This window comes from Prunus persica, chromosome G3, assembly GCF_000346465.2.
Source record: "Prunus persica cultivar Lovell chromosome G3, Prunus_persica_NCBIv2, whole genome shotgun sequence".
Lineage (NCBI taxonomy): Eukaryota > Viridiplantae > Streptophyta > Magnoliopsida > Rosales > Rosaceae > Prunus > Prunus persica.
Genome location: NC_034011.1, coordinates 25254695 through 25281495, shown reverse-complemented (window position 1 = coordinate 25281495; position 26801 = coordinate 25254695). Strand labels below are relative to the sequence as shown.

The following is a 26801-nucleotide window of genomic DNA, read 5'->3' as shown; positions in this document are numbered from 1 at the left end:
TGGTTTGTCGATATTACTAGTTCTTAATTTAGCTGTGAATGCTATTGTGCTTAATTAATCTGTTGTCGACCAATACCAGGGGCGACGGCGTGGTCCCCACTACTAGCGCCGCACCCTGAGTCTTCCCAGCCAGGCCCTTGGATTAGACGGAGGATCTTTCCTTTCCTTGACGTTTGGAAATTGCACCACGTTGCACTTTGACTCTGTTTAATATTAATTCAATAATAGCATGCTTACGAATTTCAAAGCGTTGACGCCGCGTCTACCTAGCGGTCCAATAAACGATTGTCACATCGAACCATGAAAAATAAAATTGCGGGTCCAATTTTTGCAAACCATCGAAAATGCCATATGTGCCCAAATTAAAGTTGGGCCACAAGGCCCACCACAACTAAACACATGCAAATATAAATAAATTCTGCGAATAAACTTAAAGAACAATCAAGTTTAATTATTAATTATTTAGTCGGAAGAATAAAAAAAGAGGGTATGTAGAATATGGCCAGAATCCAGTGGATTTTGGTCAGACGATCTGGAGTGTTGGTCCTCGAATCAAATCAAATCATTATTTTATTATTAGGTACTCAACAAACCCAACACACCAAAGCACTAGTCAAATTAATAAATACATTTTTTTATAGTATTAGTTTAGGTGCAAAAGGAAAAGGCCAAAAAAAAGCTTATTAATAAAGTAAAAGAAATGGACCATATCCAAAGCCAGAGCTGATTTCCCAGCTTGGTGAAGGGTGGATGGGATTGGAAAGTGGAGGCGTTGGACAGCAACCACTTTGCATTTGGATAAATCCAAAAAATCACATGAGATATACCTTTCCACGTCCTGGTCCCTCCTTTTTGCTGTATATTCCAGAATCCAAAGAATGTTTATCTCCAAATCCAAACACATCCCATACAATTTTTTTTCATTTTTTTCATTTTTTCCATTTTTTTCATTTTTATCTGTTCCGAAATCTCTACTCCACTGGCTCTTAAAAGCACCTCAGCTTTTCTCTCCGCTATTTCCCGTGACTCGCCCGAGTTGGAGTCGGCGCTCCGAGTTTCCGTGGCCAGCTGACCTTTGCCTAACTGCCTATGTGGTAATCTTTAACACTCGCATAGTCACATCACATGCATTAATATATACACAAACACGCGCACACACGCATATATATAAATAGAATGGCGGTGAGTCTCTGATGAGCTTCTTGATGTTTTACTTTGGATTTGAGCAGAACCAGTGAAAGAGCTTGGCGAGCGAGCGAGAGAAAGAGATAGAGAGAGATGAAGGAGGAACAAGAAAGAGAAATGGGAGAGAAGATAAAGATTGGTGTTTGTGTGATGGAAAAGAAGGTGAAATGCGGCTCCGAGGTTCTTCTTTTCCTTTTTGCTCATTTTTGTACACACTTCGAAACCAGAGATGTAAATAAGTTGAACAATGTATGTATGCAATGAGCCTCTTCGTTTTCTGTAGGTGTTCTCAGCGCCGATGGGAGAGATTCTCGAAAGGCTACAAGCATTTGGTGAATTTGAGGTATTGCTTTTGTTTTCATTCAATTTGCGTCTCAAATTTGTTCTTGTTGCGAGTTGGATCTAATTATAAATTTGTGCACGTTGTAATGTTTTAGTGTTGCTCATCATTTTATGACGCAAATATATACGCAGTGCCAGTTTTTCTGCTATATCTCATACATGTCTTGTTGCGAATCTTCTGGTAGATCTCACATTTTGGGGACAAGGTCATTCTTGAAGATCCGATTGAAAGGTATCTGTTTTCCTTAACTGTATGTGTTTTTGTGACAGTATGAAATGTGTGTGTTTGTTTATGAGCCTGTGATTGCGGCATGAATAGTTATTGCTGACAGATTCTGGTGTCATCAACTTGGTGACTATTTCACTACATAAATTTTAAGTGACTAATTTGTTACCCCGTTACTGTATTTTACAGCTGGCCAATTTGTGACTGCTTGATTGCTTTTCATTCCTCCGGCTATCCTCTGGAAAAGGCTGAGGCATATGCTGCTTTAAGGAAGTAAGCTATGTTGTTCTTCATGTACAGATTCTATGAAATGCAACCATCATATGTATGTGTGTGTGTGTACTGTGAAACTCACAATTCTATTCAGTTTGGTTTTGGAACCTTTTCACTGCATTAAAAGGGTCTCTTTACATACTTTTCCCTTGTTCTTTGAATTCATGGAGGGCTTTTTCCTTCTTCTTTTTTGTCTTATCTGTAAGGAAAAGTAGTTTATTTATCTAAATATCTGTTCTTTTTATCCAGACCTTTTCTAGTAAATGAGTTGGAGCAGCAACACCTTCTCCATGACCGTAGGAAGGTATATGAGGTATGCTTATGAATTTCTTCTTGATAGAGAATTACTATGTCAAAAGTGGACGAGTCTTCATGCACGAACTTAATGTTTTTTTTCTTTTTCTTTGTTAATATATTTTGTTTATAGAAATAGAATGTCAATAACTAATGAATAACTTCGGTGGATTCAAGCATCTTGAAATGCATGGAGTCCCTGTTCCCAGATATGCCCTTGTAAATAGAGAAGTACCATATCAGGAGCTGGACTATTTTATTGAGGAAGAAGATTTTGTTGAGGTTCATGGTCATCGTTTCTGGAAGCCATTTGTGGAGAAGCCTGTTGAAGGTCAGCTTGTTTCTAAATATATGAATAAGTTGTTCTATTGATTTTTTGTCATCACATATTGGCTTCTGTTTGAACCTTGTTTTTGCTAAATCCTTAAACCTAGTCACTACTCACAGAGAGAATGTCAGGAGTATCCATTATTATTGTTGTTTTTTCATAACTTTTATCTTGCACTTGATAGTGACTCTTTTCTTTTGCTTCTATGAAGGGGATGATCATAGTATAATGATATATTATCCGAGTTCGGCAGGTGGAGGAATGAAGGAATTGTTTAGGAAGGTGAGCTTTTAACTGCCTATTGTATGATATGCTCAAAAGAGAGTTTTGTATTCGCGAATGTGTTGATACGAAAAGTATTTGAAACCAAGGTGATTTCATCTATGAGAAAGGTTAGGGAAGTCCTGGTTGATGGATAGTCTTTTTTGCCTCTTGCTACCCAAACCAAACTACTCACTTTGTGGTCAGATCGAGTTTTGGGGTAATTTTGACCATCAAAAAGGAAATCTGGATTTAAGGAGGTTTGGATAAATCAGCTTTACTACTCATTAGTCATTAGTCATAACATGACTACCAAATAAAATATGGGCATTTATACTATCATCCTACCGATATGTGAATGTGGCAAGCAATGTATCAAGTTTGAGACTACTGTATTTATGAGTTCTTAGAATTTATATGTTCATTATCCATGATTGATATGTTTTCATTGTCTGATTTCAGGTTGGTAACCGCTCTAGTGAGTTCCATCCAGAGGTTAGAAGAGTGAGACGTGAAGGCTCTTATATATACGAAGAATTCATGCCAACTGGAGGAACAGATGTCAAGGTTGGATGCTTTGTGTTTGAGATCTTTCATAGTTCCTAAGTTGACATGAAAATGAGGTTAAATGCTCTCATTAATCTAACATATCGTTAACATTTCAAGTTTCATGTCATCATATTTACTGACAGCATGGAATGGAGTTTTCTTATGCACTGTTAATAGAGACTGCTCATAGAATTCTCCCTGTGCATAATCGCTGTTTGAGACCATTATTTTGTCCTAACTTGGTTGTATACTCAGACATTTAAATGGTTCATTTTCATAAGTAATTGTTTCCTCTTCTCCTTAAATAATACAGGTGTATACAGTGGGCCCTGAATATGCACATGCTGAGGCAAGGAAGTCTCCTGTTGTTGATGGTGTTGTCATGAGAAATCCTGATGGCAAGGAAGTAAGTACTGCATGTAAGATAGTATGGTTGATCTGCCTCTTGTTCTTCCGATTCTTTTCTATGTCTCTATCTCTTTATCTCTCTCTTTCTCTGTATCATATGAATTCTTTGATTTCCAATTGCTTGTAATCTTTTTAAATCTTTTATTCTGAAATGATCTATAACACCAGGCACATTTTTTCACTTGAATTGATTTGGAATACCAATGTTGATAGTTTTTCTGTTTACATATTTAGAATGAAAATAGTTATAATGCCTGGTTCAATCAGTGATGTGATGACCAATCCCTTAACAGATAGCATGCTGCAACCCAGAAATACTGGGGGTGAAATGATACATTGCTATTGCTGAATGGGGGTTGAAAGAGTGATGTTTGCTTGTTAATTCATTTGACAGGTGAGGTATCCTGTTTTACTGACACCTACCGAGAAGCAAATGGCAAGGGATGTCTGCATTGCATTTAGGCAAGCTGTATGTTTAACCGTAGTATTAAATAGTCTGGAATCACAATGCTAATTACTAGTTGCAGTAAATGTTTTGATGTTGCGTTAATACTCTCGCTTGTGCCACTAGACAAGTTTGTCTGCTGATACTGATAGTTGCATTAATCTTACGTGTATTGGGATATGTTTGTTTTATTTGTTCCTTTTTCAAAACTGTCTAACCAAAAAAAAAAAAAAAAAAAAAAAGAAGGAATTCTGCTGCAGTCAGCTTTTTCCTTAATTGAGTAGACTCTAGAGTTAGTGACTTAAATTACCTTCCAGCCTCATGTGAGTTGGTTTCCTAGATGCAATAGAACCTGTTTATGTTGTTGTTCTAGTGAATGTTCTGCATTAGTGAGGATTAACTATTTTTAACTATTTTTACTTTGGGTTCATTTTTCAATTCTTCTACTTGTTTGCAGGTTTGTGGGTTTGATCTTTTGCGCTGTGAGGGACGTTCCTATGTTTGTGATGTGAATGGATGGAGTTTCGTAAAAAACTCTTACAAGTAATGGTCGCTACTTCCTTCCTAATTATTTGATTAATCATGAAAGTTCTCTAAAGCTGGTTTTTCTGTGTGGTTTCAAATTTCATAAGTGCATGTTCACTTTTGTCACAAATGATTAATGTTACTTTGCAATACAGGTATTACGATGATGCTGCTTGTGTGCTCAGGAAGATATTTTTAGATGCTAAGGCTCCTCATCTTTCTTCTGCAATTCCACCAACGTTACCATGGAAGGTCAATGAACCAAGCCAACCTTCTGAGGGACTAACTCGTCAAGGAAGTGGAATTATTGGAACATTTGGGCAGTTGGAGGAGCTACGCTGTGTTATTGCCATCATTCGGCAGTATGTTTATTTCTCTCAGCTTTTTACTTCTTGTCTCTTCTTGTAGCTGAATTGCTTATTTTCTCTTCGTGTCTCTGTTTTTCTTTGGCCAGTGGTGATAGAACTCCCAAACAGAAGGTAAAGCTGAAGGTTACTGAGGAGAAGCTCCTGAACTTGATGCTAAAGTACAACGGGGGACGACCTAGATCCGAGGTGATTGATTTCTCTTTTTAGACCTTTTTATGTATTTTGTTCAACATTTTGTATAAACTGACCATTATACGGGTTCTTATTTTACAGACAAAACTGAAAAGTGCTATCCAATTGCAAGATTTGTTGGATGCCACACGAATGCTTGTACCTCGTACTAGGTATCTATTGTAACATTAAAACTTTTTCATTATCTTAGTTAATAAATAACAGTCCTGATCTCTTGGATTATAGGGGTCCAAGAGATTTGTGGTCACTCACCGTTGGATGTAAATTCAACGGTTCACTCACTCTTGCACTCCTTTTAAGAAACTTTTTTGAACCATTGGATTAATATCCAATGGTGGCTGACCACAATCTCTTGGACTCCTGTGGTCCAAGAGATCATGACTGTAATAAATAATGGTTGATGTATGTCATTCATATGAAACTCACCTTCTACCCGTTTTCCCATTCTTTGAAATTCATGTTTGAAGTCATTACAGGAAACACTAATTCTAATTGCTACCTAGTTCTCATATCATGATACTGGTGAGGGTTCTGAATTAATGAGGACTCTTTACATTGTCTAGACCAGGTCGAGAAAGTGATAGTGAGGCAGAAGACATTGAACATGCTGAAAAGCTTCGTCAAGTTAAAGCAGTGCTCGAGGAGGTTATCTAGTTTACTTTTAATTTTTTATTTAGTGATTAAAAATATTCAGTTATAATAATCTCGTTACTCTTTCCCTTTATTTCATCAAGAATCGAATTCACCTTTTGGGCTTTAGGGGTTCATGAGTGATCGTGTATTTTTTAAAATGAGTTTCTTACTTATCTGCCTCTGTTACGTGGCTCATTGTGTCATGCAATTGTCAACAAAAATTGAAACGTTTTGTGGCCCAACTCTTTCATTACTTCCACCAACTATACGGGAACTGCTCACTTTTTTGTACTTAACATTCTTTTCATAGTAAATCAATCTATATTGATTTATGTAAGATTACCTATAACGTATGAGTTGTCCGAAATTGGGCTGAATATATTTCCTAAATTAAGCCAATAGTGCTGGATCAATGCCAATAAAGATTGACTAGTTGCAAAAATGTCTCGATTCAAGGATGCACACACACATTTATATTTTCTTTGACTTCGGATTGGCATAATTCATCTAATTATTTTGATACTGTTATACTGCCTTATGGTTATAATCATATGCTGTTTTCATGCATATGTTTATCAAGGGGGGACATTTCTCTGGCATTTATAGAAAGGTTCAACTAAAGCCACTAAAGTGGGTTAAAGTGGCAAAAAGTAATGGTGAAGGTGAGGAAGAACGTCCAGTTGAAGCTTTAATGGTTCTTAAATATGGGGGTGTCCTTACACATGCTGGCAGAAAGCAGGTATTGATTTATTTTTGTATCATTCGTTGTGCTCCTGGGTTGCAATTTGTATTTCCATGTATGATCAATTCTCCAACAGTTAGTATAAGAAGTCATTCTTTATAACACATGTACGAACCCTTTTTGTCCAAAAAACATATTATTATATTTCATTTTTCCGATGTTTACTCTTTTCTCTTCTTTCACATGTTTGCAGGCTGAGGAACTGGGTAGATATTTTCGGAATAATATGTATCCAGGTTATTATTTTCATTTTATTTTGTAATATGTGCCTGTTTAGTGGGAACATATATGTCAAAGATTTTGTTTCCCCTTCATTCTTTCCTTCCAAATTTTTTTTGCAAGGAAGACGGAGAGTTCATTACAATCAGCTAGTTTTTTATTAGAAGATTGTTGACAGATTAGAAGTTGGATAATAGCTTTCTACTGTGGGTACTTCTTCTCATAATGAACTTTTACACAATTGCAGGTGAAGGTACCGGCCTTCTTCGCCTCCATAGCACCTATCGCCATGATCTTAAAATCTACAGCTCTGATGAGGGCCGTGTGCAGGTATAGCCTCATTAGTGCTCCAATTATCTTGTTTTCATATCGTGCTCCCTTTTCCTTCCTATCTTGTTTATTTGCTAATTAAGTGGAGTAAATTTCCTAAATTTATGACCATTGACCCTTGAGTTTGTCACCATCGATCAGTCACGTTATTTACAAGGTATTTGTTTACAGATGTCTGCAGCTGCATTTGCCAAAGGCCTACTTGATCTAGAAGGGCAGCTAACACCAATCCTGGTCTGTAGCTTTTTCACATAATTGTGACTGCTTTTGGAAGTTGAGTTTGTGTGACTGAATTTATTCTCTATCTTAAGGTTTCCCTGGTTAGCAAGGACTCCTCTATGTTGGATGGACTTGACAATGCAAGTGTTGAGATGGAAGAAGCAAAGGTTTGTCTTACATTTTCACAGGCTAGGAGGACAGGGGAATTGGATAGCCGATGATTGAGAATGCTTCTTTAACAATAATGTCATGAAAGTGATCATGTGATTCTTGACACATAGTTGAGAGGGCTTCCCTTTTTCGCATAATGCATTTGCAGGCTAGGTTGAATGAAATTATTACTTCTGGTGCAAAGACGGTTCATAACAATGCAACATCTCCTTGGATGGCTGATGGAAGTGGACTGCCTTCAAATGCTTCTGAACTTCTACCCAAATTGGTAAATGCATTCTGTTTGCTTATCTACAAGTTGTATTGCTCCTGATATCAAGTATATTATTCCTCATTTTTCTGAAGTATGTCAATTTCAAATGTTGGAAAATATTGGCTAGTGATTGTGAGGCTCAAATTCTTGACTGGAGGGGACACCCAAAGACTTTTAGTTTTTCGTCTTGTATAAGACTAAAAAAACATTGAATTTTTCATATTCTCAAAGAGTTGAACAGTGAGAGTAGATTGCGATTGTGATTGCCTGATCAATTTGATGGAGTCATGTTAAGTGCCTTGGCTGCAGACCTAACTTTCATTTGACACCTATGATAATGATACTCATCATGTCGTAACCTTGTGTTGGATTCTCAAAACTTTTGTCGCTCCACTCCACAGGGTGAAAAGTCCAGTTGATGCAGTTGTTAGTGCATAAGATATTACGTGCAATTCTATTTCCTTTTGCTTATTCTAACAGGCAGATTGCAGCAGTTCTGTTTTAAAACGATCCAAATCATCCTTAACATTACCATCACCTTTTTTTCCTTAATGTTTCTTATCTAATGAATAGGTAAAATTGACTAAGAAGGTCACTGAACAAGTAAGACTGCTAGCCAAGGATGAAGATGAGGAACTTACAAAGACAAGCTCATATGATGTGATACTTCCTTATGACCAAGCAAAGGCCCTTGGTAAGACTAACATCGATGTTGATCGTATTGCTGCTGGGTTACCATGTGGCAGTGAAGGATTCCTTTTGATGTACGCTCGTTGGAGAAAGCTTGTAAGGGACTTGTACAACGAACGAAAAGAGTAAGTGCTACCATCTGTTTTTATTTTACTTTACTTTTGTTGTTGTCTCTGGTGTAGATTGTTGTTGTTGCATCTATTAAAATTCTTTGCCCACAAGCCAGTGCAAAGGACTTTTTGAAGATATGAAATCTCTTTTGGGGCATCAATCTTAAGATTTTGATATATTAACTTTCGGGTTCTTTTTAAATTTATCTTACCTAGTATTTTAAGCAAAAATTTAGTTGTGGCTCATAAAGATGCGACTGCTGAGAATAAGATTCTAGTTGTTAAGTATTACAGTGTAATATTGATAGACTCACGGTTTTGTTGACACTGGATTTTCTGGCAGACGATTCGACATAACACAAATCCCGGATGTTTATGACTCATGCAAGTAAGTTCAGTTTTCTGCTCTTTTATATAATGTACCAAATATTTGCAATTAGCTACTACTCGTGTGATTATATTTCGACATAGGTGTCGGCTCATGTGGGACTTTGCAATTATCATATTGTATATAGCATGAGAATGCCATATTAATGATGTTGTTCTGGACTCTTTTTTTTTTTGAACATATCAGGACATGTTAGTACATGCATGAATTTTGTGGGCATCCTATTCTCAAACTAGCTTAGTAAATACAGAAGGACTATGTAATGTAGCAGAATGCAAGGAAAATTTGTTTAGCTTTCTATTAACTTGAGCTAAGCACTTTGAATTCTATATCTATCTTATGCTGCATCCCCACATAAATTAAGTTAAAAATCGAGCTTACCGGTTTATCAAAAGTTCACAACCCAAAGTTTATCTCTGGATGCCAATGGTCTTTCCAGAGTTCTTTTTGCTGAAGGTGGCTGATTTGTTATCACTTGACAGATATGATCTTCTGCACAATGCACATCTTAATCTTGAAGGTCTGGATCAACTCTTTACAGTTGCTCAGGTACAGAAATAATCAAGACACTAGTATGTTTTTATTACATAGCAAAGTGTGTCTGCTGGACTCTTCATCATTCTGTTCTTGAGCCTCACGCCTTACAGCTTTAAAGAGATTGGTCTCCTTTTCAAATGAAAGCCTCAGAAGTTTACATGAGCAAATATTTCAGTATAAGCTTTTAGGAAATCAGTCTCTGGCGTATTTAATCATTTCTCCTTGGTAGGCATGCCAAATGTTAGTTCAGGTGGGTTCATCATCACAATTAGACTGAGTCTTCCGTGGTATTGTAATTGCAGTTACTTGCAGATGGAGTCATCCCAAATGAGTATGGCATTAACCCAACACAGAAGCTCAAGATTGGTTCAAAGGTAGCCTTCCTGTAGCATGCTCTTAGGCGCATTATTTGGCTCCTTAAGACTTTATGAAGCCACTTGATGGTCATGTGACTGCAAAAAAGAACCAATCTATGCATTGGCCTTAGTTTCTCGTTGGTCAACTGCTTCTTGTACATTGATCGTTTTCCGACATATTCATTCCACATTGTATCTTTACTCCCTGTTGATATGCTATATTCTTTTCGTTTTCATTCAGATTGCTCGTCGTTTGTTGGGTAAGATAATGATTGATTTGAGGAATACTCGTGAAGAAGCCATCAGTGTAGCTGAACCGAAGAGTAATCAGGACGAAACGTCGAAGTTGACCAATTCTGAAAAGGAAGATAAGGAGTACCATCCAAAACTTCATGTTAAGAATGATGACAGAAAATCTAGCGCAACTGACATATCAAAGCTTTACATTAAGAACGAAGATACGAGAAGAGCTAGTACGACAAGTGAGATATCAATCGATCAGGATGACGATGATGATAAAGAGACCCAATATCGTTTGGATCCAAAGTAATATAAGAGACCATCACCCCACCACCCCCTCTTCCTTTTTGTTGTTGACTATTCTATGAACCTAAGTATCTATTCTAGATTGATAATTTATCTTTACTTTCTCAGGTACGCCAATGTCAGAACACCTGAACGCCATGTGCGGACGCGCCTTTACTTTACATCAGTGAGTATATATTTTTCTGTGCAGTTTTATATTTGAACTGAGTTCATGTAAATTAATTTAGATTTTGGAATGACAGGAATCTCATATCCACTCTCTCATGAATGTTCTCCGTTACTGTAACCTGGACGAATCTCTTCAAGGAGAAGATGGCCTCGTTTGTTATAGTGCTTTGGAGCGTTTATTCAAAACTAAGGAGCTTGACTACATGAGTTATATAGTGCTGAGGATGTTCGAGAATACAGCGGTGAGTAAATAGGTTTTGGAGGGTAGGTATTTCTACGTGGTTATTTTAGTTTGTGTCACAGTCAATTCTCAGAGCTAGTGTTATAAGACAAGCTCGCGTATGTTACTGGTCAAATCAGCCACTCCTTTTCATGTTTTGTTAATTATTATTATTATTATTATTATTATTATTATTATTATTTTTGGTGTGTGTGGGTAGAAAACGCTGAGACCAATATATTTTTAAACTGAATGAAATTGCAGGTAGCTCTTGAAGACCCAAAAAGATTTCGCGTGGAAATGACCTTTAGCCGTGGTGCAGATCTATCACCATTGGAGGTAATACATCCTGAATTATAGAAAACAATTGGTACTGAATGAATCAAAAAGGGTTTCTAGAAGGGAGAGAACAGGAATATCAATAAAGTAGACAAAATTGGTTATTGAGGAATGAAATCTACCATGTAAGTTGTTTTTGCCTGTCCAACAAACTAAGCTGTGTTTTCTCTTTTGCTTGGCAGAACAATGACAGTAAGGCTGCTTCATTGCGTCAAGAGCACACACTACCGGTTATGGGTCCAGAAAGGCTGCAAGAAGCAGGATCATATCTGACTTTGGATAAAATGGAGAAAATGATACGCTCATTTGCTATGCCAGCGGAAGATTTTCCTCCACCATCAACTCCAGCAGGATTTTCAGGTTATTTCTCAAAAAGTGCAGCAGTGCTTGAGCGCCTGGTAAATCTTTGGCCTTTTCATAAGCATGCTAATTCTAACGGAAAGTAGCAAGTACCTTCCCCAGCCACCCGTTTTGTTTTCCTTGTCTTTAAACATTCTTTGGTTGTTTTCACCACGATATACACTGAACTTTGGTTGGTTGAAGTTGAACAACCGATGTCAATTTTGAGAACTTTCAGAGAAATTTTGGAAGACCGACAATTGAGAGCCACTGATAAATGTTGTTGAAGGTAACCATGTTAGTCAGAAATTGAGAGCGCCTGCCACAAGAATATGAAAAAGTTCATTGGAATGTTCGTGCGAGGATTTCCTACTATTGAAAAGGGAGTCTATGGTACATGTACTTTCTTTGTATACCAAATTCCGTCCTAATTTGCAAAAAACTTTTCAAATAAGAAAAAATAATCAGGGGAAAGTTTGCTATTACGAAAAATATATAAAGTCGTTTCTGCCCCGCTATCCGATATAAAAAAGACGGGCCGTTTTTACTGTTCCGCCTTAAACTAAATCGTTCAATTTTATATCATCTTGTAATTTATCACTTTAGTTTAGCAGCGTTACCACCACAACCGCCTACCAATAACTCCCAATCGCCTCTCTCCCCCTCCATGTCCGCCTCTCGTGGGGCCCTCCTCCTCCGTGTCCCTCCTGTATAGCTCGAGCAAAATGAGAAAGAAGAACAAGAATTTCTGTAATGAATTGCTCTGTATTTCATTGATTTTTGAAACCAAGGAAATCAATAACAAACAAAGAAAAAGTTCACCTAGTTGATCGTTATGCTCTTACCACTCTCATTGGGGCTTAGTTTTTGAGTGGGGTTTACAATTTGTCCAGGTTGCAATCATCGGATTGCAATTCTCAATTAAGTTTGGCTTGTTTCTATTCTAGAATCTTGCCTTTTGATATATGGAGTGCGTTGTATTTCATTTTGTATTCTGTAGTTGGTTCGTAATCTGCCCTTTTTTTTAATGACTTTATACCTACCAATAATATTCGCGAAAAAAAATGTTTGGTTACAGTAATTTTGAAATAACGTGTTGTGACAAACTAAGGGGAGATCATGGAGACGACTAATTTATAGAATATGGTGCCGTATCGTTTTAGCTTTCCCTTAATTAGATTTCTTTGGTTATCCATTCATGTATCATGTATGCCCACCCATAACCGTAGCATTATGCATTTCACAACAATGGTTGTGATCAGATCTGGTTTTCCTTCTGTAGGGATAGTCCAAACCAAATTCTGTACTCTTCTTTTTCTTTCTTTTTTCCATTCATTTGTATAAAGATATCGTCAACTTGGATGCAAAGTGACGGGTACACTGTCGTAACCAACTGACTCAATTAATGTCTTATGTCTTTATTTGGGTTCCTCAATTCAGTCTTTGTTTAAATAATTTAGGGGTAGAGGGTCTCCTTAATTTAGGATGCATGGTTGGTCATTAATCAAATAGTGTTTTGGCATGGGTGTGTGAGTTCTGGATTTATATTCCATATGGTATTTGAGCAAGCATCGAAATCAGTAGATATAAATCAGTTTCGCTTTTGATTTGTCTTGTTGAGCTTATCCTTTTGGAACATAATTAAAAGAACCAACAGGATAATTACATTACAGTGGTGGGCATCAAAGTTAAAGGAGCTCATTAATTTTTCGTCCACTTTAGAATTTATTCCGTCCACGTATTACATGCTTGAAGAAGCAAATATCTCAGGTTTTCATTAGGGTTCGGAGAGAGCATGCAGTTTGACAAATGTTACTAAATATTTTGTTTAAGGAGAAAACAAGTGTTTTTAAATTGAGCGTTAATTAGACCAGTCACTATAGTAGTTGTGGATGGGAAACCTGGACAAACACGTGTCCGCAGCTCTGAGAGAGAGAGAGAGAGAGAGAGAGAGAGAGAGAGAGAGAGAGACCAGGTATGAATATATATATATATACATATTTTGTTGAGCCACTCTTCAACTAATCCAAGTTAAACAAAGAGTTTCCTGGACAAACATCAGTCGCCTAATCCGATTCTAGTGTTTACCCAAATAGCAAAAAAACCAACAAAGGGTTTAGAAAAAGAAGAAGAAAAGCAGTAGAGGAGGAGAAAGAAAGACACAGAAAACAGAGAAGATGACACAATTTTCTCACTTCCTTGTGTGGTGCCAATTGCCAAAGCTTTGAATTTAATAGGGACTTCTCTTCCATCGTCTTGGGGAGGGTAGGATTTTCTGGTCTCTATCTGCTTTGGATTTTTAACTCATGTATCACTATCACTATCACAATCGCATACCACAACACGTACGCAAAATGGTCCCCAAATATATAATTTTAGTTTGCATCGCACAAACATGGGCATCCACCAAAGGGTCCATCCAAAGCATAAGGTTTCATTTTTCTTTCTTCTCCTCCCTGTCTCATAAATTTTTTTATTTTTTATTTTTTATTTTTATACAAGTGATAATATCTATAGAGAGGAGGAAAATGAACAAACCCACTGTCTTAGCCAACTGACTTAACTCGCAAGAAATGCTAAGTCTGCACATGCAGAAATTAGTAAAAATGGTAAAATGCTAATTGTACACTGACACGTGGTAGTTGTGTCGTTTCTCTTAACCAAGTCCAACTCGCCACACTTAAGGCTCGAATGATTTGGAGCTTTCTTCCATCATTCCTTCTTCTTTTCTCCTTTCCTTGTCTTTTTTTGCTCTGTTTTTCAAATCAATCACCAATCATAAATGGTAGTAGTAGGAATACGTCGGCACAAGTAGGTTTTAACTTTTAGTGGATACAAGCTTTACCATTCAGCAAAGAAAACTATGGAAGTAAACGGTAGCAGACGTTTCTGTTTAAAATCACCCAAATATTATCAGAAACACAAAAATTCCATCAAGTGCACCAACCACAAGGTTCATACTCCATAACAACATCAAACACCTGTACTGTGCACCATTAAGATTTTTTTTTTTTTTATTTATAAGGAAAATTATAACCAAAAGAAAAAAAAAAGATTTAATAGAAGATATTAGTCAGTATGTGCCTACCAAATACATGATCTTCTTTGTTTGTCTACACCTAGTGACAACCGTGTCCTACAAACAGTTGCTTCTTGAGAGAGAAACAGGGTATAATTATAAACAGAGTTCAATAACTGAGAAACAGATAGAAACAGAGTGCTCTGCTTTGTCTCTCTATGTTCTTTTCTGTGATTGTGTAGTATCTACTTATTCTACCCCTTCTGCAGAGGACCTGAAATCAAATGGCTGAGATGGATGGAAAATCTGAAACTTTAGACGCCGTATTGAAGGAAGCTGTGGATTTGGTACCAAAACAGAGCAACCCATCACTCTGTTTTCAAATTCGAATATAACTGAGAATTCTTCTCTGTTTTAATTTTTATTTTCCGGCTTTTGCGTTTTGTGGTCTTTTTTTTCAAACTTCTGTACTGAATTCTATAATTATTTGATTTCAGGAGAACGTGCCTCTTGAAGAGGTTTTTCTGACCTTGAGGTGCAACAGACATGGGCTCACATCTGAGGCTGCTGAGCAAAGGTTGGTCATTTTTGGGTACAACAAGCTTGAGGAGAAGAAGGTACTGCTTTTTTTTTTTTTTAGTTCAATGTTTCTCCCTTCCTATCCAGGAAAAGAAGTATTTTTTCTAGGTTTGCGATCAATCTGCCGCCTTTTCTTTTTATGATGCCTAGAAGGAATTTTTGTTTTTTTTTTATATTATCTTCTGGAATTATTATCCATGAAAACAAAGAGAGCTGAAGACTAAACCACTTGTTAGTATTTCTTCCTCCGTTTGGAAAAATAACTAGTTGGTTGATTTTGTAATGTTGGGTTATACAGGAAAGTAAGGTTTTGAAGTTTTTGGGGTTTATGTGGAACCCTCTGTCATGGGTGATGGAAGCTGCAGCTATCATGGCCATAGCGCTTGCCAATGGAGGAGTGAGTACCTTTTTCTTTTTCTATTTTCTTGGTCTTGTTCTGTCTACCTGTTGAGCAAAACAGGTAAACAAAGAAACTGGAGCTTTCTCGTGAACCACGTGCATATTGAAAAAGAATTATTACCTATTTTCAAAAAAGTAGAATTAACCTGTTGTTGGGTTTTGCTTTTTACAGGGAAAGCCTCCTGATTGGCAAGATTTTGTTGGGATCATTACTCTGCTTATTATCAATTCAACTATAAGTTTCATAGAAGAGAACAACGCGGGAAATGCTGCTGCTGCTCTTATGGCCCATCTTGCCCCCAAAGCCAAGGTATTTAGCAGAATAGTCTCTGCTTGTGTTAACTGTGATCTTCTAACTTTGGCTATCATTCATAGTTGTTTATTGTTTCTATAATTTAGTGTGTTCATTGCTTGTCTCGTGGGATTTTTCAGTTTAGTAACTATGTTATATTTAAGTCAGGTCTTTCGAGGCGGGAGGTGGATTGAGGAGGACGCATCCATTCTTGTTCCTGGTGATATAATCAGCATTAAGCTTGGGGACATAATTCCTGCAGATGCTCGTCTCCTTGATGGCGATCCATTGAAAATTGATCAGGTGCTTTGATAACTCCATTGCTCACTTCCCTGTTAATCTGATTCACTGCAACTTTTTTACTTAATTTTTTTGTATTTGGTTTTTGCAGTCTGCACTTACAGGCGAGTCACTTCCTGTGACCAAAGGGCCCGGCGACAGCGTATATTCGGGTTCAACGTGCAAACAGGGAGAGATTGAAGCAGTGGTAATTGCCACCGGTGTTCATACCTTTTTCGGTAAGGCTGCTCACCTTGTGGACACCACGAATCAACAGGGCCACTTTCAAAAGGTAAGCATATGCTAAGATGAATTTCTTTGTCCAAACATTAGCTATGAGAATTTCAGTTTGCATTTGTATCTGTATTCTGCTTCTTCATATGCTGTGCAGGTGTTGACTGCCATTGGGAATTTCTGTATATGTTCGATTGCCGTGGGAATGATTATTGAGATCATAGTCATGTACCCAATTCAACATCGCAAATACCGACCAGGAATTGACAATCTGCTTGTGCTACTTATTGGAGGAATTCCCATTGCTATGCCCACAGTTTTATCTGTGACAATGGCTATTGGTTCCCATCGCTTATCTCAGCAGGTCAGTTGCAGGAAGTTTGAGATGTTATAGGCTTGTCAATTTAACTTATCAGGGTTTTTTTAGGAGCTGCTATATCTTCATATCTCAAAATAAATGTTGCAGGGCGCTATCACTAAAAGAATGACAGCAATTGAAGAAATGGCAGGCATGGATGTCCTTTGCAGTGACAAAACTGGCACTCTGACATTGAATAAGCTTTCGGTTGACAAAAATCTTTTAGAGGTTGGTTGGTGTTGTAAGGTTCTTAACTTCCTTCATCATTATACCTCTTTCAACTCGTTTAATTAATTTATTTGTTCAGGTCTTTGCTAAAGGGGTGGATGCAGACACCGTTGTTCTAATGGCTGCTCGAGCCTCCCGAATGGAAAATCAAGATGCAATAGATGCTGCTATTGTGGGAATGTTGGCTGATCCGAAGGAGGTATATTATTAAGTACATATGCTAAAGTGAACAATAAGTTGAACCTTCTTCAACATTACATTTTGGTATTTGTTTTTCTTTGCATATTACGATTAATCGTTTCTTCATTCGACTGTAAAATAGGCTAGAGCCAGCATTCAAGAGGTGCACTTCCTTCCATTCAACCCAACAGATAAGCGAACAGCTCTGACATATATTGACAGTCAAGGTAAAATGCATCGCGTCAGCAAAGGTGCACCAGAGCAGGTATGATTATCAGCTGCTATTTTTCTGTTTAGTGGTTTTAGTGCTAATTGTAGTAATTCGTACCTATGGTTTCATTCTTAGATTTTGAATCTTGTACACAATAAATCAGAGATAGAACGTAGAGTACATACTGTGATTGATAAATTTGCGGAGCGAGGTTTACGATCCCTAGCAGTGGCATACCAGGTAATATCATCCCACACATTATCTCTGGTTATCTTGTCAACTTCCTTCTCATGTCTACCATGTTTTATAGTTCATGTTCTTGTGGCTTATTTTCCCTTTTACCATTTTATGCACAGGAAGTTCCAGATGGAAGGAAGGAGAGCCAGGGAGGGGCTTGGCAATTTATTGGCCTCATGCCTCTGTTTGACCCGCCTAGACACGATAGTGCAGAGACAATTAAAAGGGCATTGAACCTTGGGGTTAATGTTAAGATGATTACAGGTACATCTCCTTCAATGTTATTTTGATACAAAATCCAGTTCTGACTTTTGGTCATCAATCTGATTGGTATATGATCTGCTGCTTGTACCTTTTCAATTGCAATCAGGTGATCAACTGGCAATAGCAAAAGAGACAGGACGCCGTCTAGGTATGGGAACCAACATGTATCCATCGTCCAGTCTGTTAGGACAGAACAAAGATGAGTCAATTGTTACTTTGCCAGTTGATGAACTTATTGAAAAAGCTGATGGGTTTGCTGGTGTTTTCCCGGGTACTCACTCTCTCTCCCTCTCTCTTTGCTGTTTTTGGAGCCTACTTCTACCATTCTTTCTGCTTAGTTCTCTGGCATCTTTCCTGCAGAACACAAGTATGAAATTGTCAAACGATTGCAAGCCAGAAAGCACATATGTGGAATGACTGGCGATGGAGTTAATGATGCTCCTGCTCTTAAAAAAGCCGATATCGGCATAGCTGTCGCTGATGCAACTGATGCAGCTCGTAGTGCTTCCGACATTGTCTTGACAGAACCTGGCCTTAGCGTCATCATAAGTGCCGTATTAACCAGTAGGTCCATATTCCAGAGGATGAAGAATTACACGGTGAGCCTGGGTTCTGTTTACGTCAATGTTCAAAATTAGCCAGCAATTGTTTTCTGTGTCAGGCTGTTTTTCCAACCAAATCCAAAACTATATACCTTAATTGGCTTCTTTCTTATTGCAGATATATGCTGTTTCCATTACAATCCGTATTGTGGTAAGCTATTTTGAAACTTCTTTTATTGAATTTCATTTCTTGCACATTTGGTATAGTGATCACTTAATTTGTTTGTATTGTGACAGCTTGGTTTCATGTTACTGGCACTCATATGGCAATTTGACTTCCCACCTTTCATGGTGTTGATTATTGCAATTCTCAATGATGGTTAGTATCTGTCTTATAGTTTCCAAGTAATTCAGTGGATCAGAGGACAACATTGTTCAATTTAGATCAATTTCCTTCTCTTTATTTTCTTCGGATCATCCACCCTTCAAATTTGTATTGCATTCCAGGTACCATCATGACGATATCGAAGGATAGGGTGAAACCCTCTCCTCTCCCAGACAGCTGGAAACTGTCAGAGATCTTTACAACCGGAATCATCCTCGGTGGTTACCTGGCTATGATGACGGTCATTTTCTTTTGGGCAGCATGCAAGACAGACTTCTTCCCTGTAAGTCTTCTTTATTTCTTGTGTTTTTATGGGTCTTGTTAATAATGACTTAGTTGCTTGGCTAAAAGCTTATGTTTGTTATTTCAGCGCACATTTGGGGTTTCAAGCCTCCAGCACAAGAACGAGGATGACAACAGGAAGCTTGCCTCGGCAGTGTACCTGCAAGTGAGCACCATCAGTCAGGCCCTCATATTCGTCACCCGTTCCCGGAGTTGGTCTTTTGTTGAGCGTCCTGGTCTGTTACTTGTAGCAGCTTTTGTTATTGCTCAGCTGGTGAGTGAAATTTTTGCTTTTTTGCTTGCATCATTTGGTTATGTGGGGGAACAACATCCTTGGTTTATCCAATCATGAATTGAATCTAATCTTCTTGTCAAGCAGATTGCTACGTTGATCGCCGTCTATGCCAATTGGAGTTTTGCTGCAATTAAGGGAATTGGGTGGGGGTGGGCTGGCGTTGTTTGGCTATATAACCTCGTCTTCTATTTCCCACTTGATTTTATCAAGTTCGTCGTCCGATATGCTCTGAGCGGGAGAGCGTGGGATCTCATAATTGATCAAAGGGTATGAATAGACGGCAAAAGGACTCTCTAGTTTAATAAATGGAGTAAACCTATTTATTTGGAATGGTGGAGTTGCTCTGACTGTTTCTACTGTGGAATTATGTGTTTTGCAGATTGCCTTCACGAGGAAGAAGGATTTCGGAAAGGAAGAAAGGGAGCTAAAATGGGCACATGCACAGAGGACCCTCCATGGGCTGCACCCACCAGAAGCCAATATATTCGGCGACCGCAGTAATTACTCAGAACTGAATCAGATGGCTGAAGAGGCAAAGAGACGAGCTGAAATTGCCAGGTACCGGACAACACACATTGTTTTCGATTTCAGCCCTAGATGATATGCTTCTATATACTGCTGCGTTTGATATGAATGATTTGAAACTTGAAATGGTGTTTTTATGTTTGTTTTCGGGTTGCAGGCTGAGAGAATTAAGTACCCTGAAAGGGCATGTGGAATCAGTGGTGAGAAACAAGGGCCTGGACATAGACACAATTCAGCAATCATACACAGTCTGAGCCTCTCCTTTGCAACTCCAACTCTCCATAGTATTAGTATTTGTAATAATGTAAAGACAAAGAAGATATTTAATTGTGATTTTGAGGCTTTTTATTTATTTAAGATTTCCTACAGCTAGCTGCTTCATGTTCATACAACAAAGCTTTCCAATCAATCTATTTATATAAAAATTACCAACAAAGTTGAAACTGCAAATACAAACTCAAGTCTGAAAGAGCGACACAAGCAGGATGTGGGTTTTAGAGAGACTGGTACTTTTGAATCTTCTTCTCAAGCTCATCCTTTCTGGCACCGATCACTCGATCCACTTCCTTCCCTTTCTTCAACAGCACAAACGTCGGCATTGCCTGCACTCCAAATTCCTGTGCCACCTCCTTTTTTTTTTTTAAAGAAAAAGAAAACCCAATTTAACAAATTTGAGATTGAGATTAATGGAAGAAATGGGGGGCGGGAAGGACTTACAGACAACTCGTCGACGTCGATCTTGGCGAAGTCAACGTCGGTGAACTGGGTGGACATGTAGTGGACGGCCGGCTCTATGAGCCTGCAGGGTCCGCACCACGACGCCGAGAAATCGATCACCAGCTTTTCATTCCCAATTATAACAACCCAACAATTAAGTCAACAACAACAACAACAAAATCAGATCTTTAAGCTCAGGAATCCCTCTCAAAGTAAAAAATGAAAAATTCAACAAGTACCAGCTGGGAAGAATCCTTGTGGGAATTGAAGTGAAGCTGCCATCTGGCGGATGAGTGAAACGACGTCACCCGAGAGTCCTCCGATGACGCGGCTGAGTCGTACGCCGGCGATCCTCCAAGTAGGCTTGACAGAAACGACCCCATTCTCTCTTTGACTCTCTCTCTCTCTCTCTCTCTCTCTCTCTCTCTGCTTACTAATAACTGACCACTCTACCAAGATCAACCATTCAACAGTTTTCTTTCTTTCTTGGGTTTTGTTTGTCTCAGTGATTTCTTCGATGCTTCTTACAATGAAAGCTAACCACCATTTAGAGTGGGACCCACTTTGGGGGATAGCTCAGATGGCAAAACGACCTGTCGTTTTGGCTGCCACTTGCTCCCATTCGAACACTCCCAGTAGGCAGTAGCAATGAATCCATTGTGAATGTGTTTGGCTATTGGATGTGTTTGCTCGTGTTCAACATTTACAAACATGTCTTAGAGAGTTTCCCATTCTGATAAATCCATTTTCACATTTTTAATTTTCATCCGCTTACGTATGGAATATAAAAAATCTTAAATATAATTAACTCATCAAGTCCATACACTTACAGTTGGACATGAGGCAAGGAATTCATTAAAATTCCTATCTATATTATTTGACACATTACAAAAATGCAATTTAATTTGCAAACCAAAATCTGAAAGAACCTCAACCATGAAGTTGGTTCAGTCCATTCTTAAATTTACTAATGTACACTACACGCAATTAATTTCATCGAAAAATGCTACATTTTTCTTTTCTCAGGTTCACTCTCACTCAAATGGAACTGGAACACCTTGTTTCTTGTTGACAATGGCCATTGCCAGATACCGAGTACCCATTCCAATGGGGACCTTATCATCAGGCCCCTCCCAGAAGGGGGCCTCGCCTTCGCCAACCAGTTGCCAATATCCATTCCTTAGAGACTCAAATTGTTCTTCTGTGCAGTTCTGTGTCAATGCTTCCACTCGGAAATTTATCCCAAGAGCACCAAGAAACTGAGACTGAGTGATTGGACCATGGACAGAAACCTCTCCTGTATAAATATTACAATGTCATAAAATATATATCTCCAACCTTTACTTTAACCTAATCCATGGAAATATAATGGTAAAGGATTCACTGTGATGAGATGGTGCACCTGAAACTTCCTCAGCAGAGTGCCTGATGGAAGCAAAATCAACATATGCACTGAGATCAGCAGACCCTGGATCATCCAGAATGTTGACAAATTTATGTTTCCGAATTGCCTGCAACAAATTAAATTTTGGAAAAGTTATAAATAAAACCAGCAGTTTGCATCGCTCGAATAGTAAAAGACTACCAAAACTAGCAATGGCAAGGCAACAGACCTGCAGACTATCTGAGACTACTCCATTTTGGCCATAATCAATTATAAGAGCTCCACCACCGTCTGAAGCAATTCTTTCAGCAATAGTTTCAGTCAACTCCATTGCTTTGGGGCAAACCTCAATATGACCAAGCTTTGCTATTTCTTCTTTTCCAGCCCACTTGCAGCGTTTTGCTAGATAGAGAGTTGCTGGTGTAGGCTGTGAAGACAGAACAAAGCGAAACCTAAACAATATTTTATGAGTATCAATCAAGTAATCCAATTGTTACATCTGCTAAATATACAAATTCTGTCAGACTTCGTATTACATCCTTACGTTGAATCTTCTGCAACATCAACCATTTTCTCACACCAGCCACGAGATGCCCTCTGAAGAAAAATATTAAGAAATTCGATTAAAAGAATAAGAGAATACTCATGGAATGAGCATTTGGAGATATAGGTCAGAAATGGATCAAACAAACCTGAAATTGATAAACTGGTAAAGCATCATAGAACTCGTGCGCTATGATGATAGATGGCACTGGCATGACAATTAAGAAAATTAGTCAATGAGAATTAGTACACGTCCTTTTTGCTTCTCATGATAGTCTTATCAAAAGTAAACAAAAGCTTCACTTACGAATACATAAATAAACTCTGTAAAGAAGTTGTTGCACAAGCACAAATTTAAAGGCATTCATTCAATTGCTAATACACAGAGACAAATAAGCTCGTCTTTCTTGAAATACCAATAAGAACATAACTACATACCTCCTGAAGGAACCTGCTCCAATGTGGCATGCCATGATACAGGAGTTTTAGCCAACATGCTTACAGTCCTTTTGCCAGCCGTTACGTCTTCATCTACACATTCCAGCTTCTGGTGCTGAAGTTTCTGCAACGCAGGACTGCATTCTACCATGTGTACATGCAAGGATTCGGTGAAGTTCTTGAATTTTGATGCACCCTACACAACAAATAAAGTAAATAATGTTACTGTAGTTCCATTTATACAACATTAAACCAGAAATTCAAATGAGTGGAGCCAGTTCATACATGAAGAAGGTCAGCCATGAGAGTTCCTCTTCCAGGCCCTAGCTCAACTAGGTTCACTCTAGCAGGCTGTCCCATTTGTTCCCAGAGAGACATGGCCCAAACACCAACCATCTAAATTCAAATAAGCAAGCAGAGAGAATGACAAATCAGTTTCTCTTCAAAAAGAAAATGCCAATTGAATTCAATGAACTAATTGACTATGTGAGCAATTGAGAACCCAACAAGGAGAAAATTTACCTCCCCAAACATCTGGCTCACTTCCGGAGAGGTTATAAAATCACCTCCTGCTCCAAACACATCTCGATTCATGTAGAACCCAGCTTTTGGGTTTGTCAGAACTTCCTCCATATACTCAGCAACTGAGATTGGGCCACCACGGAACTGACCAAGAAAGCACATTCGCAGCACATTGTCACTCCGATAGCAACATTCACTGTTATACAAATTGAAAAAACAAACGAAAAGAAGAAACCTTGATGATGCCCTTGAGGTGCTTGGCGAGCTCGGAGTCCGAAGAAGGTTCATGAGAATGCTCTGCCATGAAATTTAAATAAATAACCATTATCGAAAGCTAATTACGGATGAGTATTAAAAAAAAGGGGGGGAGGGGAGGTTACCAGGTGGGTTGTATAGGCCGGAGCGGTCGATGGTAATAGAGGTAGTGGGTTGAGTAGTGGTTTGGTCAGGGTCGTTCTCCGCGTGTTCGACGAAAGGACTGTGTGGGATTTGGGATGAAGAAGAATAAGAAGTTGAAGAAGAAACTGAACGATTGTGAAACAAAGGAGCTGAATATGGCGGAACAAAATATCCATTGGGAAGACGACGAGTAGCAGAAGCTTGTAGCAGAAATCGTCTCAACATTTTGGAACGCTGGTCTCTTCAGGACAGGCGTGAAAATGTTCATTTTGAACAAAGCTGACCAGTCTGACAATCATGATAATACGAGCTAAATATTTAGCACACAAACTTAAGATCAAAACGGGGATGTAGCTCAGATGGTAGAGCGCTCGCTTAGCATGCGAGAGGTACGGGGATCGATACCCCGCATCTCCATTTTTTGATTTTATTTCAATTGCCTAATTATTCTATCAAGTTCTCTCCAATTTACACAAATGACATAAGAGATGTTGCTCAAAATGCATAATTTGATTGAATTGCAATTTAATTATAATTATAATTAGACACACAAGATGTTTTTTATATTATAATAATACTGATATTCTAAATTACTCAATACATAAAAACGGAAATTGAACATTTTGACCAATTGTCCTAACCCACACTTACAATAAATAAATATTATTACTTAGCTCTTATGGCCAAAAAAAATATATTATTACTTAGGTCTTTTGCTAGACATTGTCCGAATTGTTACGCTTTTCCTGGTTAGGACAAGAAGACTGAGGAGGTATGGTGGCGCAAAAACTGCAACCGTTGTGATTTTGGTCATCAACGATGTAGTAGGCATAGAAGAGCAGCAAACTGCTGGAAACGGCAATACAATACATGAGCACAACCGCAGACAAGTGCATAAACGTCCCAAACTGATATGCAAACCCGAACAGGATGGCGCTTGACAACCCCCAAAGGGTGAACCTCAACAACTCTTTCTTCACGGATTGCTCGCCTCTTGGCAACTGAGTGTACACTGCTAGACACTTGTCCAACACGAAATACGACACGTAGACGAACACGACGAAAGCCACCACTGGATAGTCGCTGTGCTCGTACGCCCGGTAGAGCGTTGTAAGGGAACAAATTGTGAGGTTGAAGTAAACAAAGCATGGGGTCAAGTTTATTGTTTGGCTAGCATCTGGGTTGCGAGTGTTGAAAGTAGGAAGAGTTGTTTTTGTAGGTTTCTTCTGATCATAAGTTGGCAACATTTTGCAATTCAGGCAAGTTTTGGTTATCACAGTTGCAGTGATAGTGGCGGAAGCATGCACTTGGAAAACTTGTGATGGTTGAGGGTATGAGGTGTGGGAGACTGGAGAGAATTCTCAAGTCTTATATAAACCATTTATGAAGGTGCCTAGAATTTACCATGTTCTTTCAAAAGCTGAAGAAATTGAATATATTAAAGTTCGCAACTTTTTCCTTCAGCTTTCTTTGAAAGACACACAGAAGCAGCCAAGAAAGTTACAAAAGCAGCCAAGAAAGTTGCGGGAAAATCATCCAACCATACTTTTGGCGTTTAGCTATATTTTAAACAATCTCAAATACCCTTTCTACAAAGGGATCCTAGCCGAGAACAACCAAGGGTATCCTAGGGTTCATAAAATCAACGTAGTTTTTTTAATTGAAATTAGTTTGCATTTCTCTTTATATTAATTATTCAAGACATTAAGTTCACTCGTTATAATTTTCAAGTGGTTCGAATCACATATAATTTTTGAGAAACAAATATAGTAATATCCTTTATCAAATTTAGGATATACCCTTCTTTACTTTGTATATGCATTTGCTTTATAACATGTTTATTAATATGTAATCGGATGAGGAGAAATTAAATTGAGGAAAAATTGGATTGAGGAAAGTTTGGATCCGGATTCTTATTGAAGTTGTTTACTAAACCATATGGAATTTGAGTAGGAGTGATATTAATTTCTTAATTAAGTTATTTACTAAATTACCATAAATTGAAATTGAAACCAATTTGATTACTAAAATACCCTTATTGTTGAGCAATAGGCATGGCGGCCACTTGTTGGTGAGGGGGAAATGAGAGATTTGAGATCTTTCATGGTGTAAAATGTAGGGGTGGGCATCAATCCGGCCGATCCGGTCAATCCGGCCGAACCGATTATATTGGATTGATTTGGTTTGGTTTTGACCAAAGAAAAAGTCAACATTTTGAAAAACCGAACCGAACCGGTTTGGTTTGGTTCAGCTGTGGTTTGAGGGTTTTAAAAACTGTCCTAAACCGAACCGGACCGATTATAAATCAATTTATTATTTATTTAATTTAGTTTACATGTGGCAAGGTTTGTGTGCGTTTTGTGAGTCCGCGTATCTGAATGTTGGTGCACGTTTTGATCTTCTAATTTGCATATCCCAGTTATTTGTGTGTGCTTGTATTTCCCTCTCTTTCTATCTCTATTATGTGTGTTTGCTCTTTGTGTTGTGTGGCTCTTCTTACTCTATCTATCTTAATTAATGGGTCCATTTCATAATTTCATACGCATTCAAACTCCACCTCTGTGATAAAAGTATTTACCTCTCTGTGATAAAAGCTTTTCATTTGTTTGTATTGTGATGAATGCAATGAGTAAATTTAATGCTACTTGGTTAATGCAAATTTTGTATATATTTGTTTTGATGGAAATTGTGAACTTAGATGCATGCTAGACATTTGACAACCTTTGAATAAATGGAATGATGTTGTATTAGCCTTTGATGGAATGGAATGGAATGATATAATGGCAAAATGTTAGCATTATAATGTAAGAGCAGGTTGAAAAATGCATGGTTT

The 26801-nt window shown here is 38.1% G+C and overlaps 5 protein-coding genes and 1 non-coding gene across 8 annotated transcripts; 3 read left to right on the top strand and 3 right to left on the bottom strand.

The window, feature by feature from the left end:
* On the top strand, positions 775 to 12209 carry LOC18781674 (inositol hexakisphosphate and diphosphoinositol-pentakisphosphate kinase 2). Of its 3 annotated transcripts, none has more exons than XM_007217017.2 (31): positions 775 to 1094; positions 1230 to 1347; positions 1469 to 1528; positions 1713 to 1759; positions 1943 to 2026; positions 2276 to 2339; positions 2498 to 2651; positions 2860 to 2930; positions 3372 to 3476; positions 3772 to 3864; positions 4261 to 4335; positions 4769 to 4854; positions 4992 to 5198; positions 5291 to 5390; positions 5478 to 5548; positions 5960 to 6041; positions 6610 to 6768; positions 6965 to 7007; positions 7238 to 7320; positions 7492 to 7554; positions 7632 to 7706; positions 7859 to 7978; positions 8537 to 8778; positions 9107 to 9151; positions 9634 to 9700; positions 9991 to 10062; positions 10286 to 10590; positions 10699 to 10756; positions 10833 to 11000; positions 11243 to 11317; positions 11500 to 12209. In XM_007217017.2, the coding sequence occupies exons 2-31, from the start codon at positions 1279 to 1281 to the stop codon at positions 11761 to 11763; spliced, it is 3207 nt and encodes a 1068-aa protein (XP_007217079.2). In that variant the 5' UTR covers positions 775 to 1094; positions 1230 to 1278; the 3' UTR covers positions 11764 to 12209. The 3 variants fall into 3 exon arrangements, with proteins under 3 accessions (XP_007217079.2, XP_020415211.1, XP_020415212.1); XM_020559622.1 differs by having other exon boundaries at positions 1230 to 1365; XM_020559623.1 differs by lacking the exon at positions 4261 to 4335 and having other exon boundaries at positions 1230 to 1365.
* Positions 14484 to 20322, top strand: LOC18782620 (plasma membrane ATPase 1). The gene is made up of 21 exons (XM_007214886.2): positions 14484 to 15022; positions 15173 to 15292; positions 15553 to 15651; positions 15826 to 15963; positions 16114 to 16248; positions 16337 to 16516; positions 16616 to 16822; positions 16925 to 17044; positions 17124 to 17243; positions 17367 to 17489; positions 17571 to 17675; positions 17792 to 17936; positions 18043 to 18207; positions 18297 to 18535; positions 18657 to 18689; positions 18776 to 18857; positions 18986 to 19146; positions 19234 to 19419; positions 19525 to 19707; positions 19820 to 19998; positions 20123 to 20322. Exons 1-21 carry the CDS (start codon positions 14960 to 14962, stop codon positions 20217 to 20219), a joined length of 2880 nt encoding a protein of 959 aa, XP_007214948.2. The 5' UTR covers positions 14484 to 14959; the 3' UTR covers positions 20220 to 20322.
* LOC18781990 (thioredoxin H2) lies at positions 20288 to 21193 on the bottom strand. Its single transcript, XM_020559217.1, has 3 exons — positions 20922 to 21193; positions 20683 to 20805; positions 20288 to 20594 (listed from the first exon to the last, which is right to left on the bottom strand). The coding sequence occupies exons 1-3, from the start codon at positions 21063 to 21065 to the stop codon at positions 20460 to 20462; spliced, it is 402 nt and encodes a 133-aa protein (XP_020414806.1). The 5' UTR covers positions 21066 to 21193; the 3' UTR covers positions 20288 to 20459.
* LOC18783965 (protein arginine methyltransferase NDUFAF7 homolog, mitochondrial) lies at positions 21464 to 24249 on the bottom strand. Its single transcript, XM_007215220.2, has 10 exons — positions 23950 to 24249; positions 23805 to 23866; positions 23570 to 23713; positions 23333 to 23443; positions 23048 to 23243; positions 22759 to 22817; positions 22611 to 22663; positions 22296 to 22518; positions 22085 to 22193; positions 21464 to 21979 (listed from the first exon to the last, which is right to left on the bottom strand). The coding sequence occupies exons 1-10, from the start codon at positions 24191 to 24193 to the stop codon at positions 21717 to 21719; spliced, it is 1464 nt and encodes a 487-aa protein (XP_007215282.1). The 5' UTR covers positions 24194 to 24249; the 3' UTR covers positions 21464 to 21716.
* Positions 24313 to 24385, top strand: TRNAA-AGC. The gene has a single exon. It is a non-coding gene; the product is annotated as a tRNA-Ala (tRNA).
* LOC18782120 lies at positions 24498 to 25309 on the bottom strand. Its single transcript, XM_007217270.2, has one exon. The coding sequence runs from the start codon at positions 25213 to 25215 to the stop codon at positions 24685 to 24687; it is 531 nt and encodes a 176-aa protein (XP_007217332.1). The 5' UTR covers positions 25216 to 25309; the 3' UTR covers positions 24498 to 24684.